At 43.5% G+C, this 20,604-nt stretch overlaps 1 protein-coding gene across 4 annotated transcripts in view; it reads right to left on the reverse strand.

Annotated features, from left to right (window-relative positions):
* Positions 1-2,741: 2,741 nt before the first annotated feature.
* Positions 2,742-20,604, reverse strand: part of crlf1b (cytokine receptor-like factor 1b) — a 28,178-nt gene continuing 10,315 nt past the window's right edge. The window contains exons 3-9 of one of the 4 annotated variants that reach the window (XM_072594430.1): positions 18,677-18,806; positions 16,286-16,455; positions 10,926-11,083; positions 8,836-9,004; positions 7,610-7,788; positions 6,931-7,003; positions 2,742-3,380 (exon numbers count right to left, since the gene is read on the reverse strand). In XM_072594430.1, the coding sequence (XP_072450531.1) occupies positions 3,364-3,380; positions 6,931-7,003; positions 7,610-7,788; positions 8,836-9,004; positions 10,926-11,083; positions 16,286-16,455; positions 18,677-18,806 (896 nt within the window). In that variant the 3' untranslated portion in view covers positions 2,742-3,363. Of the gene's footprint in view, positions 3,381-6,912; positions 7,004-7,609; positions 7,789-8,835; positions 9,005-10,925; positions 11,084-16,285; positions 16,456-18,676; positions 18,807-20,604 lie in introns of all 4 variants that reach the window. The other 3 variants (XM_072594431.1, XM_072594432.1, XM_072594434.1) reach the window with 3 other exon arrangements.

Consider the following 20,604-nt stretch of genomic DNA (forward strand, 5'->3'; position numbering starts at 1 on the left):
TAATTTGAGGGCTCAATATCACTGGGGGAGTCCCCATTTGTTGTACAAAACTGGCTGTGGAATTTGTCACATATGTCTGAAGAGGCAGGTCTCTGTTGCATGCTCCCTTTGAAAGATTACATCTTCAATTGTGCAGTACTGCACTGGGAGTGGCAGACTGGACTATCAGCTCATCTCTGCAGTGAGACTTGAACCCACAACCTAAAACACTGCATTCCAAATGTTTTCCCCATTTAGATGCTTGAAAGTTATTGTGTTCCTTTGAGAACTGAAGGTGAGTTGGGGTGTGATGCCCTGTGAAAACTGGGGGTGAGGGAAAGATCTTTGAGAAGGAATTGGCATAGCTACATGATGTCCATTACTGCCTCTGAGGTTGCAACTTCACTTTGGGAATGCCGGACTTAACAGATCTTTAACAGTGTAATGCCATCAAACAGCATTTGTGTAATACCATGATGGCACTTTGGTACTGAAGAAATTGTAATGTTGTGTTCCCAAAAGTGAGTGTCTTTTAGAGTGTGGGGGCATTATTTAGTCTGTGAGCCAGGTGACGTGGAATTCGTAGCTCAGCGACGAGCTTTGCCTTTATTTGTTTTTCTCTTTTTGTTTTCCTTAGGAACCCAGAAAAACAAACATAACGAACAATAAAGAAAACCAAAAATCGAAAAGTTTACCTTAAACAAGGGGGAGAGAAAAAGAAAACTCTCGTCCTCCTCCGTAGGAAACCAGCAGCAGCAACAGGAACACACTGCCTGCCCTGGCCAGCACAGGGTCAGCCCCCTACACTGAGGGCACTCCAGATCTCTTGGTTATATTTTTTGAGGATATTCTAAATCTCCTGGTTATTTTCTTAGTGTACTTATTTCCCGTGCTACCGCTTAACAGCGGCAGTGCTTCATCTTTTCCCCAGCACCCAGCTTAGCCTTTATTAATGCCAGTGTAACCGTGGGACACTCCAACAACCCTGACCTGATGTGGGGACTGGTCAGTCTGTTGAAGACTGCACCCTCCAGCCAGTCCCAGTCTGACTGCACCCTCCAGTCTGTCCCACACTGACCACACCCTCTGGCCAGTCCCAGTCTGACCGCACCCTCTGGCCAGTCCCACACTGAACACAAATTCCAGCCTGACCCACACTGACCGCACCCTCTGGCCAGTCCCACACTGACCACACAGTCCAGCCAGTCCCACACTGAACACAAATTCCAGCCTGACCCACACTGACTGCACCCTCTGGCCAGTCCCACACTGACCACACAGTCCAACCAGTCCCACACTGAACACAAATTTCAGCCTGACCCACACTGACCACACCCTCCGGCCTGTCCCACACTGACCCCACCCTCTGGCCAGTCTCTCACTGATTCACACTCCAGCCAAACCCACACTGACCACACACTTGACAGGGTAGACACTGAGCATCATCACCCTTGTGAGGGAATCTGGAACCAGTGACGCAGCTTAAAAATGTGGGGTCTCCTATTTAAGACAGAGGCAAAGAGAAATTCCTTCTCTGAGGATAGGAAGTGATTTAATTTCTCTACCCCAGCAACAGTAGAGGCTTGTTCTGTGAATATATTCAAGGAGATGCTTAGGCAGATTTTGACTGATGCAAGAGGGCAAGGCTCATGAGGTCAACAACAAAATAGTGTGAATGCCACTTTAGATCAACGTAGGCTGATAAGTTGTCAGTAACATTCATACTACAGAAATGCCAGGGCAACGACCATCTCTCCTTGATATTCAATGGCATTACCAATGCCAAATCCCCTCACTATCAATATCGAGGGGCTTGCCATTGGATAGAAAGAAAACTGGACCAGCTGTATAAACGCTTTGGCTACAAGATCAGGTCAAAGGCTGGAATCCTGCAGCAAGTGACTCACCACCTGATTCACAAAACCTATCCCCATTTAGGAGGCACAAGTCAAGAGGGTGCAGCTCCAACAACACACAAAACTTTATACCATACCAAATTAAAGCAAAGCAGCCCACATGTTTAGTGCCTCATCCTCTAACAATGTTCACTCCCTTTGCTAATAGCTTGTTGCAGCAGCATGTACTATCTACAAGATGCACTGCAGGAACTTGGCAAGGCTTTGCTGGCACCTTCTAAACCTACCACCCAAATGCAGCGCCATGACCTGTAAGTTCCCCTCCAGTCACTCTCCATTCTGATTTGGAACTATATTACTATTCCTTTAGTGTCACTGGGTCAATATCCTGTGACTTGCTTCCTACACTATACTAACTGCAGTAGCTGAATTACTAGCACAGGCAGTAATGTTAATGACCTGTGAGTGATTGAATAAAGAAGCCAAATTCCATAATCTTACTGACTGTTGGTAGAGGTTTGAGGAGCCAATCGACTCAGTCCTGACCCTATTGACCTTATCAAATGCTTTAGTCAAATCTTTTCCTTTATTTCTTCATGGGATATGGGCATCACTGGTCAGCATTCATTGCCCATCCTTGGATGTCCTAATGGTCAGTGCAATAATTTATTCTGCCCTTTACAATACAAACCCTCCCCAAATGAGGAGGGGCACAAATTGATCCTAAAACCCCACAACATCCTGGGGTGGCATCTCCTAAATTTCTGTGCCACTTGTGGTTAAGCACCTCTTGGAGCAGTTCACCCACTGAACTATCTGTGAAGGTAGGATCTGACAATCACTCAGGGCTTCCAAGAGTCTCTGCTTTTGCTGTCTAGAATTTTGCTTCAAAGGAAAATCTTAACATTTAACAACATTAAAATGGTTTATTAGAAAGTAAACAAATGATCAATCCCAAATATTTTGGTTCAGTCGCTTTTTGCATTCATGTGCAAAGACATAGTTCCCTGTACTGGGCGGATTTTCCTCAGAACTTTAAGTACTCTATCCTGCTGAGATGTTGGACTATTTAACAACACTTGATGTTCATACAGCACCTTTAAGTACACTCCAACAGACTTCACAAGAAATTTTATAAAACAAAAATGAACACCAAACTACACAAAGGGGATGTTAGGAACAAGAAATAGACATGAATGCTAAAGGCTCTGAAAACACAACTGAAAGACAAGATTGTTAAATATGAAATGTTGACCAGTAGTTAGAGGAATGGCCTCCAACCCCAGTGATGGATTTGATTATAGATCACTGAAGTGAACTCTGTGTCTAAACACTTGCTGTCACTAAATCAGCTTGTATATCTTTCTTTAATGAATGAATACACCTACGGGAGTGTTTGTAACTGCTCTGTGACTAACAATGAGAATGAAGGGTTGGGATGGCTGCTGGTGCTTCACACATTCATGTTGGATCAAAGACCAATCCTCCCCCAAAAGGGATCTGTCCTTTTGAAGAAGAATCTCTGGAGTTACCGGCCTGGAGAATCTGAAATAGAAGTAGAGAAATATGGTTCACAAAGAGCTAAGTGAATAAAGACAGCAAGATATACAGAGCAATAAATAAAACCACAGACAAAGACAGCGAGACACTGAAAATCCTATTATTGACATCCTGAATGGTTGTTAAGTCTCCAGGATAACCCTATAGGCTCCAACATTTAAAATTAATCTCCAGGGCAGGGGTGTGAGCAACACATAGAAAATGTATCGGCAGAAGAATCACATTGGATGTGAAAAGTTAACTCTCCAAAATGCTGCTGAGTTTCTCCAGCACTTCCTGTTTTTATTTTAGAAAATGTAAGAGGACATCAGCAACATGTTTTTCTTATTTCTTTAATGTCTGTTCATTAAAAGTCTGCTTGGATTGGTTTCTTTAATACAACTGACTTGCATCCAGGATTGCTTCAGGGGGCAGTTAACTTTGTAAACTGGAGAGGCTGGGAATGTGGCCCAATCACGGTTAACAAAATAAAAATAGAGTTTGATCCAATGAAGAGTTGTTTAAAGTTGCTAGAAAAGATAGCAAGCCCGAGAACTGGGAACAGTTTAGAATTCAAAGGAGACATTAGGATGATTAAGAATAAAAATAGAAGTATGAGAGTAAACCTGCAAGGAACATAGAATCACTGAAGGGTTTGCTTTTATGAGTTTTTAAAAAAATGAGTGAAGACCAATGTAGACCCTTACAGCCTGAAGTGGGAGAATTAATTATGAATAACAAGGAAATGGCAAAACAATTAAACAATGATTTGGAGATGCTGGTGTTGGACTGGGGTGTACAAAGTTAAAAATCACTACAATCAACAGACAGGAGGGTTCCCTCCCAGTTGGGGAACACTTCAGTGGTCCAGGACATTCGACCTCAGACCTTCGGGTGACCATCCTCCAAGGCGGACTTCGGAACAGGCAGCAGAGAAAAGTGGCCGAGCAGAGGCTGATAGCTAAGTTCAGTACCCATCGGGAGGGCCTCAACCGGGACCTTGGGTTCCTGTCACATTACAGGGGATCACCATTGCACTATACACACACACACACACACACACACACACACACACAGATACTGCTACACACACACAGGCACTCCTATACACACATACACGCACACAGACACCCACACACACCCTTACAGACACACATACGTGCACCCCCTCACAGACTTAAGACACTCTGCACTCACTACACACGCACACACACTTTCTCACACTCACAACCCCGAACCCAGACAGACACACACACCCAAATGCATACATATATTTTGAAGGGTAAATTTGTACTTTCAGGATTATATTGTACTTTGCTCAAAAACTGCATGCATTCATGTAGAACTCAGAGCTCAAAAACTGCATGAATTTATGTAAAGCTCCATTATCTCACTTTTTAGATTAGAATCAATCTAAACATCATGGCATAGACAGAGAACACAGGGGGCTAACACCTTCAACATATTCATAATTCATAAAGATATACAGCATGGAAATAGACCCTTCGGTCTAACCCATCCATGCCAATCAGATATCCCAGTCCAATCTAGTCCCACCAGCCAGGACCCGGCCCATATCCCTCCAAACCTTTTCTGTTCATATACCCATCCAAATGCCTCTTAAATGTTGCAATTGTACCAGCCTCCACCACTTATTCTGGCAGCTCATTCCATACATGTACCACCCTCTGCATGAAAAAGTTGCCTTATCACCCCATTGTTAACAGCTAACCTGAGAACGCAACTTTTAAAAAAAAAGGTTTTGTGATTTTCACATGAAAGAAGTGAAACTATCATGGTATTCTAACAGATGAAATGCTTAACAGACAAACAATTTTTCAATGTATAATTTCAGTTACATCACACTGTAAATGTTTGCTATAAATTCTGTGTTAGGATTGAGCCCTCCACTACCACCTGATGAAGGAGCGACGCTCCGAAAGCTAGTGTGCTTCCAATTAAACCTGTTGGACTATAACCTGATGTTGTGTGATTTTTAACAATTAAACAATGACTTTTTCAGTCTTCACAAAAGAAGACCTAAATAGAAATGCTAGGGTCATTTCAGAAGGAGGAGTTGAAGGAAATCAGTATTTGGCAAAAAAGTAAACAAATTAATAGGACTGAGAGCCAATAAGTCCCTAGCGCCTGACAATCTGCATGCCAGGGTATGAAAAAAGGGGCCATGGAAATTGTGGATGTATTGCTTGTCATCTTCCAAAATCCTGTAGATTCTGGCAGGTTTTAACATAGCGAATGTAACTCCTCTACTTAAAAAAGGGGGGAAATAGAAACAGAAATTTCCAACTTGGTTGCCTGATAGCAGTTGTAGGAAAATTGCTGCAAGCATTGGGTTCCAACTATTCACAATGTTAATAATTTGGATGAGGGAATCAAGTATAATCTCGGAGTATGCTGATGACAGAAAACTAGGTGGGAGTTTGAATGGAGAGGAGGAAGTAAAGAAGCTTCCTGGAAACTGGGCAGCAAGGTGGCTCAGTGATTAGCCCTGCTGCTTCATAGCACTGGGAACCTGGGTTTGATTCCACCCTCGGATGATCATGCAAACTCCACACAGACACTTTCCCTGTCTCTACGTGGGTTTCTGCTGGGTGCTCTAGCTTCCAGCAGGATGTGTAGGTTAGGTGGATTGGCCATGCTAAGTTGCCTAGAGTGTCCAGGGGTGTGTACGTTGTGTGGATTGGCCATGCTAAGTTGCCCATAGTGTCAAGGGATGTGGAGATTGTGTGGATTGGCCATGCTAAGTTGCCCATAGTATCCAGGGATGTGTAGGTTAGGTGGATTGGCCATGGGAAATTTAGGATTACAGGGATGGGGTGGAGGGGGTGTGGATCTGGGCAGGATGCTCTTGGGACAGTCAATCTAGACTCAGTGGGCCGAATGGCCTGCTTCCACGCTGTAGGGATTCTGTTCTATGACTGAAGACAGGGGTATTATTTATCCCTTTCTAAGGGTCCGGAACAAGGGTTCGTGGATTGATGAGAAGAAATTGGGTGTCAAGCGTCATGGGGTGAGTGCAGAATTGTGATGTTGAGACAAAGGATCATGTTGAATGGCAGAGAGATTTTGATGGGCTGAATAATCTCCTGCTCCTATTTTCCATGTTTCTGGATTGAAGTTTAAAATGTGATTTAATGGATGTGTTCAAAATCATGAAGGGTTCAAGTAGAATAAATAAAAAGGAACTAATTTCAGAGAGAAGAAGGTCAGTAACTAGAGGGAGTGCAGATTTAAGAGAATTTGCAAAAGAACAGCAGGAATTAGGGAGGTATGGGAGAAATATTTCTATTCAGCAAGTAAATCTGGAACATGCTGCCCAAGAGGAAGCAGATTCAATCGTCATTTTCAAAGGGGATTTGGAGAAATATTTGCTGAGCTATGGGAAAAAGCATTGGCCTGCGGGAAATATTAGGTTCCGGGGAAGTGTCACTGAACCTGAAACGTTATCTCTGATTTCTCTCAACAGTGTTGTGCTCACTCTCTCTTAACTGATTTGTTATAGTAATCACTCACTTACCAGCTTAATCTGACTCACCTTCCTGCAGTCCAATGAAAACGGCGACTTCTTGGTTCTGGGAGAAGAGAAAGGGCGGAAGAGTCAATGATGGCTGAGAACAAGAGAGGATTCGAGTTGGTGAAAGTGGAGGCAGCAGAGGTGACCATTTATAATCTGCTGTTTTCTTTCTTCACTGGAGCCCAAAGGCTTGAAAGTAGGTGAACACCCACCTATCCCTGCACCACTCTGCACCTGATTGTGATGCTCCATAACTGCTCAACATGTGCTTAATGGGCATTGGGTTTATGGCCCATCCCAGAGGCCTGTAATCTAAGCTGAACATTCCCAGTGCAGTACAAAGGGAGTGCTGTACTGTCAAAGCTACTGTCTTTATTAAAGCAATGCCAGTCTGATGTTTTTGGGTGGATGTGAGAGCTCTGCTGGGAACTATTCCACAGATGAGTTGTCTCCTAGTCAATATTTATCCCTCAACTAATATTAAGAAAATTATATGACTATCTCATCTTTTGACACATTACAATCGGTGGGATCTTGGTTTGTACAAATTGGTAAACATGTTTCCGATGTTCCAACCATAACTACAGTTCCAGAGAGGTACATTATTGTTGACAACACTCTAATATTTTAAATGCAAACCATTGCAGTGTTTGCCTGTTCTGCAAGGACACTAGCCAGAGTCTGTCAGTTATGTGTGTACCTGGTTCCGTGTCTTGTGCGATTTCTGCAGCCAAACGCGCCATTGGTCGTATAGTTTGATGTTCAGAGCAGCGCAGCCGTAGGCATGTTTCTTAACCCAGCCGAAAAACTGCTTGAGCTCACGCCGCAGATTGGAGCTGCTCTCCCCACTCTTCTGGTAGCAAGTACCACCGGATCTCTCTGCCAAGACACCGGGGGAGCCTTGCTAATTAGCTCATTGTGAAAAGACAACATACTGAAAATCTATGCTTCCACCACACCATTGAGACCCAAACAACTCACTATCCTGTCTGTTTACACTGCCTTTGATCATGTTAGATAAAGATCCATCTACTCTTTTAAACTGAAAGTGAAGCTCCCTAGACACTGCCTCCAAAGAACATTCCCAGGGCAGGAGCAGCACAGGATTAGATAAGTAAACCTCTAACCTTCCTCTATCCTTTCAAGCTGAGAGTAAAGCCTACTCTACTCTTTTAAAAGGGAAAGTCAAGCCTCCCCTGCTTTTTCAAACAGAGCATAAAACTCTCTACACGGTCCCTATCGTACACTCCCACCACAAGTATAGCAACAGGTTAAATACAGACTAAACTCCCTCTTTTAAACTGAACATAAAGCTTCCTTGACACTGTTCCCATCAAACACTCCCATGATAAGGATGGTATGGGGTTTGATACACAGTAAAGCTCAATCTACTCTTGCAAACTGGAAGAAAAGCTGCCTCTACACTGTTCACATCAGCACAGGTAAAGCACATGCTTTCTCTACACTGTCCCCATTAAACACCCCTAAGACAAGGACAACATGGGGTTAGATACAGAGGAAAGCTCCCTTTACTATTTTAAACTTGAAATAAATCTTTCTCTACGCTGTCTTCATCAAACACTCCTAAAACAGGTACAGTATGGGATTAGATACAGAGGAAAGCTCCCTTTACTATTTTAAACTTGAAGTAAAGCTCTTTCTATATTGTCTTCATCAAATACTCCCAGGACATGTACAGCATTGTGTTAGATATAGATTTAAATCTCTACATTGCCCCTTTAATATCCCTGAACCAAGCTTCAGCAGTTGATCCACTGTAACCCTTCTACCCTATTGCATTGTTACCTTCTCTGGTTTGCCTGCCTATTGTTGAATTTGGGATCGCTTTGTGTTGTGGATTTGGGTACCTGCATTTTTGATTTTTTTGTCATATTCAGATATTGGAAAGTGCAAAGAAATAGTCACCATTCCGGGGGGTGGAGGCAGCTGTGGGGATGCTCCATTCACTCCAAATCCCAGCTTTCCTTGAACCGTAAATGCCAACAGGGTTACAACGCACCTGGACAAAATACACAGTGCCCGGTCGCAGCCCTGCCAGTCGGCACAGGGTCTGGTTTCCAATGTCATCCACAACCTGCAGTCAGAAAGTGGCAGAGAGTGGCTTACATTATGTGGGCAGGGAGCTTCTTGATTAGGAAGGGGATCAAAGGTTGTAGGGAGAAGGTAGGGAAAAGGTATCAGCAATGGAGCAGACTGAATGGGCCAAATGTCCTCATTCTGCATCTATATCTAATGGTTTTACTCACCTGTCATGTTTGGAAGACTAAGGGATGATCTAATTAACATGTTTAAGATGACTGAAGGAACTGAAAGGGTCAATACAGATATTTTTCTTCGGGTGATAGAACCCAGAGCAGATGTGCGGTAATGGTAGTGTAGCACTCAGCTAGTTATGCAGAGATGCGGACTGTTTCTTTGGAGATATTGGATTCAAATCCCAGCATAGCAGAGGGGGAATTTAAATGCAGTTGGAATTCAAAGCTAGTGCGAGTGACGGTGACCATATGAATTATCAACAGTTGTTGTAAAAACCCATCTCGTTCCTTAATGCCCTTTAAGGGGAGAATGTGACTCCAGCCCCACAGCAACAAGGTTAGTCCTTAAATGCAAGCCACTCAGTCCAAGGGCAATTACAGATGAGCAACAAATGTTGGTCTCATCATTAGAAGGGAGAACAAAATGCAAGGGGCAAGGATAGACAATGCAAAGTGGGGTGTTGTCACAGACAACTTCCTCACCATTTAGGACAGAGATGAGGAGAAATGTCTTCACTCAGAGTGGTGGCTGTGTGGAATGCTCTGCCCCAGAGGGCAGTGGAGGCCTGGTCTCTGGATTCATTTAAGAAAGAGTTGGATAGAGCTCTCAAAGATAGTGGAATCAAGAGTTATGGAGATAAGGTAGCAACATGATACTGATTAAGGATGATCAGCCATGATCATATTGAATGGTGGTGCAGGCTCGAAGGGCAGAATGGCCTACTCCTGCACCTATTGTCTATTGTCTCACACAAAAAGGACCCGAAACCTGGAGCTCCGCCCCATTAACCCGTTGAAGCTCAAGGGCAGGTGGAAATTTCAGACAGTTGGGTTATTGATGGGTGAGGAAGCTAATGGATATCATCCCAGGATGGGTAAACAGCTAGGATACAGATCAGCTGTAACCCCATTTCTATGCCTATTGAGTGAAACCTGCAGTGCTGACCCAGGACTTCATCAACACTGTCCTCTTGCCCCTGCTTGGATTTGCAGAGCTTTCCCTGCTGCTACTTCAATCAGTGTTTGTCTGCAGCTCTGGGCACTCAGCTGCAGCAGGAGGTTGGACCACAGGAACCATCACAGTTCAGTTCAACCTGACCTTGAATAAGGTACATGTACAACACACAGCTAATTACTTACGTGTGTACATGGCCACACATATACTCAGAAACACGTATATATGACAACACATACAACACAGGGTGGCACGGTGGCTCAGTGGTTAGCACTGCTGCCTCACAGCACCAGGGACCCGGTTCGATTCCAGCCTCGGGCAACTGTGTAGAGTCTGCAATTCTCTCCGCATCTGCCTGAGTTTCATCCGGGTGCTCTGGTTTCCTCCCACAGTCCAAAGATGTGCAAGATGGGTGAATTAGCCATGCTAAATTGCCTATAGTGTTCAGGGATGTGTAGGTTAGGTACATGAGTCAGGGCTAAATGTAGGGGAATGGGTCTAGGTGAGCTACACTTTGGAAGGTCAGTGTGGACTTGTTGGGCCGAAGGGCCTGTTTCCACACAGTAGGGCTTCTAATTCTAATTCTTCAATCTGTAAGCATAGCTGCATGCATACACATCTATACGGTCACAGGCATACTTTTGTGTACACACATCAAGAGAGGTTCCAGGACAGAGATGGTGACCTGGAATCTTGGCTGAATTTCCCCTCCCTAATAGACAATCAAAAACTATGTGCCTTCATTTTGTTATCCCACCCCTGCACAGTGGCCCAGCCCCTTTTACCTTCCACTCAGTGCTGTCCTCCACACGATAACGGATCTGATACTTGGCCTGAAAGAGGAAGTCTCTCAATGCAGGTGGGGAGCTCCAACGGACACTGAGCTGATCCTCCAGATCACCAACCCGATTCACCTGGACGTCAAATGGAGCATCCGTGGTAACTGTTTCAAACAGTAAACAACCACATGGCCACATTAGTGCAATGTGTCCCAAAGCTGTGAGTGTTTGTGTGTTTATGTGTCTTTAAAACAGAGGGCTATGTCCCAGCATTGACTGTGCATGTGTATATATAAAACAGGGGACTGTGTCCCAGCATTGACTGTGTATGTGTGTATATATAAATAGGGGACTTTGTCCCAGCATTGACTGTGTATGTGTATATATAAAACAGGGGACTGTGTCCCAGCATTGACTATGTATGTGCGTGTATATAACAAGGGACTGTGTCTCAGCGTCAAATGTGTGTGTGTATATAACAAGGGACTGTGTCTCAGCATTGACTGTGTGTGTATATAACAAGGGACTGTGTCTCAGCATTGACTGTGTGTGTGTGTGTGTGGGTGTGTGTGTAAATAACAAGGGACAGTGTCTCAACATCGACTGTGTGTGTATATGTATAAAACAAGGGACTGTGTCTCAGCATTGACTGTGTGTGTGCATACATATAACAGGGGACTGTGTCCCAGCATTGACAGTGTGTGTGTGTGTGTGTGTGTGTGTGTGTGTGTGTATATAAAACAGGGGACTGTGTCCCAGCATTGACTGTGTATGTGTGTATATATAAATAGGGGACTTTGTCCCAGCATTGACTGTGTATGTGTATATATAAAACAGGGGACTGTGTCCCAGCATTGACTGTGTATGTGCGTGTATATAACAAGGGACAGTGTCTCAGCATTGACTGTGTGTGTGTGTGTGTGTGTGTGTGTGGGTGTGTGTGTAAATAACAAGGGACAGTGTCTCAACATCGACTGTGTGTGTATATGTATAAAACAAGGGACTGTGTCTCAGCGTCAAATGTGTGTGTGTATATAACAAGGGACTGTGTCTCAGCATTGACTGTGTGTGTGTGTGCATATATGTAACAGGGGACTGTGTCGCAGCATTGACTGTGTGTGTTTATATAACAAGGGACTGTGTCTCAGCATTGACTGTGTGTGTTTAGATTAGATTAGATTAGATTAGATTACTTACAGTGTGGAAACAGGCCCTTCGGCCCAACAAGTCCACACCACCCCGCCGAAGCGTAACCCACCCATACCCCTACATCTACATTTACCCCTTACCTAACACTATGGGCAATTTAGCATGGCCAATTCACCTGGCCTGCACATCTTTGGACTGTGGGAGGAAACCGGAGCACCCGGAGGAAACCCATGCAGACACTGGGAGAACGTGCAAACTCCACACAGTCAGTCGCCTGAGGCGGGAATTGAACCCGGGTCTCAGGCGCTGTGAGGCAGCAGTGCCACCGTGCACAGGGATTGTGTCTCAGCATCGACTGTGTGTATATATAACAGGGGACTGTGTCCCAGCATTGACTGTGTGTGTATATAACAAGGGACTGTGTCTCAGCGTCAACTGTGTGTGTGTATATAACAAGGGACTGTGTCTCAGCATTGACTGTATGTGTGTGTGTGTGTCTGTATATATATATATATATAACAAGGCACTGTGTCTCAGCGTCAACTGTGTGTGTATATAACAAGGGACTGTGTCTCAGCATCGAATGTGTGTGTGTCTGTAACAAGGGACTGTGTCTCAGCATTGACTGTGTGTGTGTATATAAAAAAGGGATTGTGTCGCAGCATTGACTGTGTATGTGGGTACATAACAAAGGACTGTGTCTCAGCATCGACTGTGTGTGTGTGTGTGTGTGTATAACAAGGGACAGTCTCTCAGCATTGACTGTGTGTGTGTATATAACAAGGCACTGTGTCTCAGCATCGAATGTGTGTGTGTACATAACAAGGGACTGTGTCTCAGCATTGACTGTATGTGTGTGTATATATAACAAGGGACTGTGTCTCAGCATCGACTGTGTGTGTATATAACAAGGGACTGTGTTTCAGCATTGACTGTGTGTGTGTATATATCAAGGGACTGTGTCTCAGCATTGACTGTGTGTATGTACATATAAAACAAGGAATGTGTCCCAGCATTGACTGTGTGTGTGTGTATGTGTGTATATAAAACACAGGGGACTGTGTCACAGCATTGACTGTGTATGTGTGTATATACAACAGGGTACTGTGTTCCAGCATTGACTGTGTGTGTGTATATAACAAGGGACTGTGTCTAGCATTGACTGTGCGTCTTATATATAACAAGAGACTGTGTCTCAAGATTGACTGTGTGTGTGTGTGTGTGTGTAAGTGTAACAAGAGACTGTGTCTCAGCATTGACTGTGTGTGTGCATACATATAACAGGGGACTGTGTCCCAGCATTGACTGTGTATGTGTGTATATAACAAGGGACTGTGTCTCAGCATTGACTATATGTGTGTATATAACAAGGGATTGTGTCTCAGCATTGAATATATGTGTGTGTATATATAACAAGGGACTATGTCTCAGCATTGAATGTATGTGTGTGTATATATAACAAGGGACTGTGTCTCAGCATCAACTGTGTCTGTATATAACAAGGGACTGTGTTTCAGCATCGACTGTGTGTGTATATATCAAGGGACTGTGTCCCAGCATTGACTGTGTGTGTGTGTGTAAAAAACAGGGGACTGTGTCGCAGCATTGACTGTGTATGTGTGTATATACAACAGGGTACTGTGTTCCAGCATTGACTGTGTGTGTGTGTATATAATAAGGGACTGTGTCTCAGCATTGACTGTATATTTGTGTGTGTATATATAACAAGGGACTGTGTCTCAGCGTCAAATGTGTGTGTGTATATAACAAGGGATTGTGTCTCAGCATTGAATGTATGTGTGTGTATATATAACAAGGGACTGTGTCTCAGCATCAACTGTGTCTGTATATAACAAGGGACTGTGTTTCAGCATCGACTGTGTGTGTATATATCAAGGGACTGTGTCCCAGCATTGACTGTGTGTGTGTGTGTGTGTGTGTGTAAAAAACAGGGGACTGTGTCGCAGCATTGACTGTGTATGTGTGTATATACAACAGGGTACTGTGTTCCAGCATTGACTGTGTGTGTGTGTATATAATAAGGGACTGTGTCTCAGCATTGACTGTATATTTGTGTGTGTATATATAACAAGGGAATGTGTCTCAGCGTCAAATGTGTGTGTGTATATAACAAGGGATTGTGTCTCAGCATTGAATGTCTGTGTGTGTATATATAACAAGGGACTATGTCTCAGCATTGAATGTATGTGTGTGTATATATAACAAGGGACTGTGTCTCAGCATCAACTGTGTCTGTATATAACAAGGGACTGTGTTTCAGCATCGACTGTGTGTGTATATATCAAGGGACTGTGTCCCAGCATTGACTGTGTGTGTGTGTGTGTGTAAAAAACAGGGGACTGTGTCGCAGCATTGACTGTGTATGTGTGTATATACAACAGGGTACTGTGTTCCAGCATTGACTGTGTGTGTGTGTATATAATAAGGGACTGTGTCTCAGCATTGACTGTATATTTGTGTGTGTATATATAACAAGGGACTGTGTCTCAGCGTCAAATGTGTGTGTGTATATAACAAGGGATTGTGTCTCAGCATTGACTCTATGTGTGTGTATATATAACAAGGGACTGTGTCTCAGCATTGACTATGTGTGTATATATACAAAACAGGGAACTGTGTCCAGCATTGACTCGGTGTGTGTGTGTGTGTATAAGACAGGGGACTGTGCTGCAGCATTGACTGTGTGTGTGTATATATAACAAGGCACTGTGACTCAGCATCGATTGTGTGTGTGTATATAACAAGGGACTGTGTCTCAGCATTGACTGTGTGTGTGTATATAACAAGGGACTGTGTCTCAGCATTGACTGTGTGCCTGTATATAACAAGGGATTGTGTCTCAGCATTGACTGTGTGCCTGTATATATAACAAGCGACTGTGTGTCAAGATTGACTCTGTGTGTGTGTGTGTGTGTGTGTGTGTATATAACAAGGGACTGTGTCTCAGCATTGACTGTGTGTGTGCATACATATAACAGGGGACTGTGTCCCAGCATTGACAGTGTGTGTGTGTGTGTGTGTGTGTGTGTGTATATAAAACAGGGGACTGTGTCGCAGTATTAACTGTGTATGTGTGTATATATAACAAGGGACTGTGTCTCAGCATCGACTGTGTGTGTGTATATATAACAAGAGACTGTGTGTCAAGATTGACTGTGTGTGTGTGTGTGTATATAACAATGGACTGTGTCTCAGCATCGACTGTGTGTGTGTATATAACAAGGGACTATGTCTCAGCATTGACTGTGTGTATGTATATATAACAAGAGTCTGTGTCCCAGCATTGACTCTGTGTGTGTGTGTGTGTGTGTATATATCAGCATCGACTGTGTGTATGTGTATATAACAAGGGACTGTGTCTCAGCATTGACTGTGTGTGTGCGTACATATAACAGGGGACTGTGTCTCAGCGTTGACAGTGTGTGTGTGTGTGTATATAAAACAGGGGCCTGTGTCGCAGCATTGACTGAGTATTTGTGTATATAAGAAGGGACTGTGTCTCAGCATTGACAGTGTGTGTATATATGGGGACTGTGTCACAGCATTGACTGTGTATGTGTATATATAAAACAGGGGACTGTGTCTCAGCATCGTCTATGTGTGTATATAACATGGGACTGTGTCTCAGCATTGACTGTGTGTATGTATATATAAAACAGGGGTCTGTGTCCCAGCATTGACTGTGTGTGTGTGTGGTGTGTATAACAAGGGAGTGTGTCTCAGCATTGACTGTGTGTGTGTGTGTGTGTGTGTGTGTGTATAACAAGGGACTGTGTCTCAGCATCGACTGTGTGTGTGTGTGAGTGTGTGTGATTGTATGTATATATAAAACAAGGGACTGTGTCTCAGCATTGACTGTATGTGTGTGTATATATAACAAGGGACTGTGTCTCAGCATCGTCTGTGTGTGTATATAACAAGGGACTGTGTCTTAGCATCGACTGTGTGTGTGTGTGTATATATAACAAGGGACTGTGTCTCAGCATTGACTCTGTGTGTGTCTGTATATATAACAGGGAACCATGTCCCAGCATTGACTGTGTGTGTTTATATATAACAGGGGTCTGTGTCCCAGCATTAACACTGTGTGTGTGTGAGAGAGAGAAAAACGGGAGTTTAGTCCTGGATCACTTATACTTTGACCTTTCAAATCATGCCTCCAATAGTACATTGAAAACTCTATCCAAGTCTCTTACCCACATCCAGGATGTCCAGGGACAGGATATCAGAAGCTGCAGTCCCTAATTTGTTTGATGCCTCAACCCAGATTTCATATGGAGTGAAGAGGGCAAGATCCTTGGGAATGTAGCAAGAGTTTGGTCCGGCCCTGGCCATCTCCTGGCACTCGTTCTCCTTACCATACCAGCTGAGGAGAGCAGTGTCAGAAATGTTATCATTGTGGAGCATTAGGGCTAGCTCCTCACTCAATCATTATATGAAATAGGTAACATTCACGTGGTAACACAAATCACATGACACCATTTACATTTCCACCAATTTGTTCATTGCTCATTTTTTATCATTGCACAAAATCAAGATCAACCCATAGAGACCATTGAGTTGAATCTCAGGATCTCTGAATTGTTATAGTGATGAAAGGTGTACCTGCTCTCCAACGAGGTTTACGACACTGCCATTCTCCTGCCTCTTCCCCCTACCCTTGTACATTGCTTCTATTCAAATAATCATCAAATGACCTTTTGATGCCTCAATTCAGTTTGTCTCCAATATATTTTCATACATCTTTTCTTGGCCTTTTTGTCTCACAAGACAGTTGTGTGGCATTGTATCAAATGCCTTTTGAAAGTCCATGTACAGCCATCAACAGCATTACCATCAGTGACCATTTCTGTTGCCTCTTTAAACAACTCCAGTGAGTTATTCAAATACCACTTTCCCTGTACCAACTGTCACTCAAATAGTTCCACTCTGTGTCTCTTTCTCCATCATCTCCCCAGTCAGTGGAGATAATTTCTCTTTACTTACCCAGGCACTCCCTTTTAGATTCCTGAAAAAAACATTCAATCACTTTACCCCATAACCCTCTCTACTGCATAGAATATAAACCTAGTTTATGTCCATAAGTCCATAAGACATAGGGGAGCAGAAATTAGGCCATTCAGCCCATCAAGTCTGCTCTGCTGTTCAATCATGGCTAAGTTTCTCAACCCCATTCTCCCATTTTCTCCCCGTAACCCTGATCCCCTTGATACTCAAGAACCTATCTATCTATCTCAGTCTTAAATATACTCAATGCCCTGGCCTCCACAGCTTTCTGTGGCAGTGAATTCCATAGACTCCCCACTCTCTGGCTGAAGATGTTTTTCCTTATCTCTGTTCGAAAAGGTGTGCTTCGGGTCCTAATCTCTCCCAGTATGGAAACAACTTCCCAACATCTACTCTGTCCAGGACATTCAGTATTCTGTATGTTTCAATTAGATCCCCCTCATCCTTCTAAACTCCATCGAGTATAAACTCATCAAATGTTCCTCATATGATAAGCTTTTCATTTCATTGTCCTGAACCTCCTCTGAACATGCTCCAGGGCCAATACATCCTTCCTGAAATATGGGGTCCAAAACTGTGGACAATACTCCAAATGTGGTCTGACCAGAGCCTTATAGAACTCAGATGTACAGCCCTGCTTTTATATTCAAGTCCTTTCAAAATAAATGCCATCATTGCATTTGTGTTCCTAACTACAGACTCAACCTGCAAGTTTATCTTGAGAGAATCCTCAACTAGATCACCTAAGTCTCTTTGCACTTCAAATTTCTGGATTTTTTTCCCCATTTAGAAAGTAGTCCATGCCCCTATTCTTCCTACTGAAGTGCACTACCTCACACTTTCCCACATTGGACAAAGAAGTGGCAGATGGAGTATACTCTCCCAACCTGTCCAAATCCTTCTGCAGCCTCCCGACCTCCTCAATGCTACCTGTCTTTGTATCCTCTGCAAACTTAGTCAGAATGCCCCTGGTTCCTTCATCCAGATCATTAATGTATGGAGTGAAAAATTGTGGCCCCAACACTGACCCTTGCAGAACACTACTCTGGCTGCTATCCTGAGGACCCTTTTATTCCCATTCTCTGTTGTCATCTCATCTAGTAATTTACCCTGTGTGTCCTATCTGTGCTACATTACTTCCAAAGCCTGTGTCGTGTACCTTTCTCAGGTGTGGTTCACAGTTACTCCAGGTGTTGTTTAGTTTGTCTATAACTCCATCAGTGACCAATGTGCATAGACACCTACATTTCTGTAGACTTCCACTCTTCCTAAATTTTCAGTATTTAAATAACACTCAAGTGTACTCCTGTTTGGTCCATATTGAATGATCTCACACTTTCCTGTGTTGAAACTCATCTGTTGCAGTTTTACCCAACAATATCACCTGTCGATGTCTCTTTGTAATTATGCATCTGCATTCCTCACTATTTCACCAATCTTTATATCACTAACAAATTGGATAAATGGCTGTCAATTTCTATTGATTATTAAAATAGGTTGAATTGAGTGTGTTCAGTTTGGATCCTTTGACCTGTATGTTAACCAACAAAGCAGAAGGGCTGCCATGTGCAGTGCCTTACCGTAACTTGTATTTCAGTGTATAGTTGGTATGAAGGAAGGATTCACCCTCACCTCCTGGGTTCCATTTACAGGTGAGGTCCTTAGTGTTCTTTGACCAGCAGGTAATGTTGGTAGGCTTTTCCGGGGGAACTCCATGTGGGAGGGAGGGAGGGAGAGAGAGAGAAAAAATAAAGCAACAACTACATTTCAGCCGCTCAGCAGAGTGAAAGGTATATTTGCTGAAAGGTTTCTTGTCTCAGAATTCACGGTTCTGTCCAGGGAACACCTGCTGACTTGGTCCCATCTTATTGTTCAGAAGTAGTGAGCTTTTAATGGAATGACTGAATCCTTTGAAGAGCTCGAAGGAATAGTAGCAAGACTTGGCTGTATAGTCCCATGATCCTGCTTGGTCAGATCAGGCTGCCATTCTACTCTATTCTTGTAGTCTACCAATTCCTCCTGATTCCCTTGGAACCCAAATATCTAACACCCAGAGTGTTGGAGCATCCACACCACAGGGGGAATTGTAACTATCTGGTTGAAGCAATCTCTCTTCATTCCAATCCAAAATGGCCAACCTCTTATCCTGAGATGATAGTTCCTGCTCTAGGACAGGGAGGGCTGTTGGACAGATAAGAAACATCTCTTTGGGGTGAAGAAGACTCTGTTCACATTTCCTTTGGCAGTGGACAGGATGGATGTGTTGAACAACAAGAGAATGGGGGGAGTGGTCCCTGTGACATTAACTACAAATCCAACAAAACCTGTCCACTTTCAACAGCAATTGGCCATTGCTAGAAAGATAAGAGAGAACTTGTGAGTAAATGTTGGACCATGATGGGGGCAGAACCAGCAGGCTCACTGAAGAGCATGCACTTACCATGAAGCCCAGACCAAAGCAGAATGAATGGCAGATCCTGCCCTGTGTCTCAACACTATTTTTAGATATTTTCTAATAGGCAGTTCAGATAGCACACTTCTGGAGCAGGTAGGACTTGAATCCTGGCCTCCTGCTTCAGAGATAGGGATACTACCACTGCACCACAAGGGTCCCTTCAAAACTATTTTTAAATTCAAGTAGTTTAACTGGGCAGAAGGCAAGCTCAACTTCCAATGAATAGCAGCAGGTTCCTTCAGGGGCAGGAGATGTGTGTGGAGCAGTCATGGGTGAGGTTTAGAGCTGTTTCTCAAAACATTTCAGACTGCATTATATTGTGTTATAGCCTGGTTTGCTTTATTTCATTTTCTCTAGGACCGCCACATTAATTTATAAAGAAAACAGAATTTAATGTATCAAAGCCAGATTTCATTCTGGATCTTACTTGCCCAGAAACATCAACTGGAATCCCAACAACTCAGACACACACACACACACACACACGGTATGGTGGACAGTGAAGAAGGTTACCTAAGTGTAATATGGGATCTTGAACAACTGGGTCAGTAGGCTGAGGAATGGCAGGTGGAGTTTAATTTAGAAAAATGTGAGGTGTTGCATTTTGGTTAGACAAAACAGAGCAGGACTTACATAATTAATGATAGGGTCCTGCGGAGTGTTGTCGAACAGAGAGACCTAGGGGTGCAGGTACATAGTTCCTTGAAAGTGATGTCACAGGTAGACAGAATAGTGAAGGTGGTGTTTGGCATGATTGCCTTCATTGGTCAGAGCATTGAGTACTCTATGACTCTAGAGAGACACACAAACACTTACAGATACACGCATAGAGACACAGGCATATCTGCACACAGACACTCACTTGGACATTCACAAGTGCAGATACAACAGTTGCATTTATAAAACACTCTCAATGCAATGGAATGTCCAATATACTTCACAGGAACAAGTATCAAATGGAATTTAACACTGGAACCCTTAAAGCGATACAGCACTTTGACAGATGACAAGAAGCTTGATTGGAGGTAGGAGAGAGAAGTGGTCAACCAAGAA

The sequence above is a fragment of the Chiloscyllium punctatum genome, chromosome 24 (genome assembly GCF_047496795.1).
Source record: "Chiloscyllium punctatum isolate Juve2018m chromosome 24, sChiPun1.3, whole genome shotgun sequence".
NCBI lineage: Eukaryota > Metazoa > Chordata > Chondrichthyes > Orectolobiformes > Hemiscylliidae > Chiloscyllium > Chiloscyllium punctatum.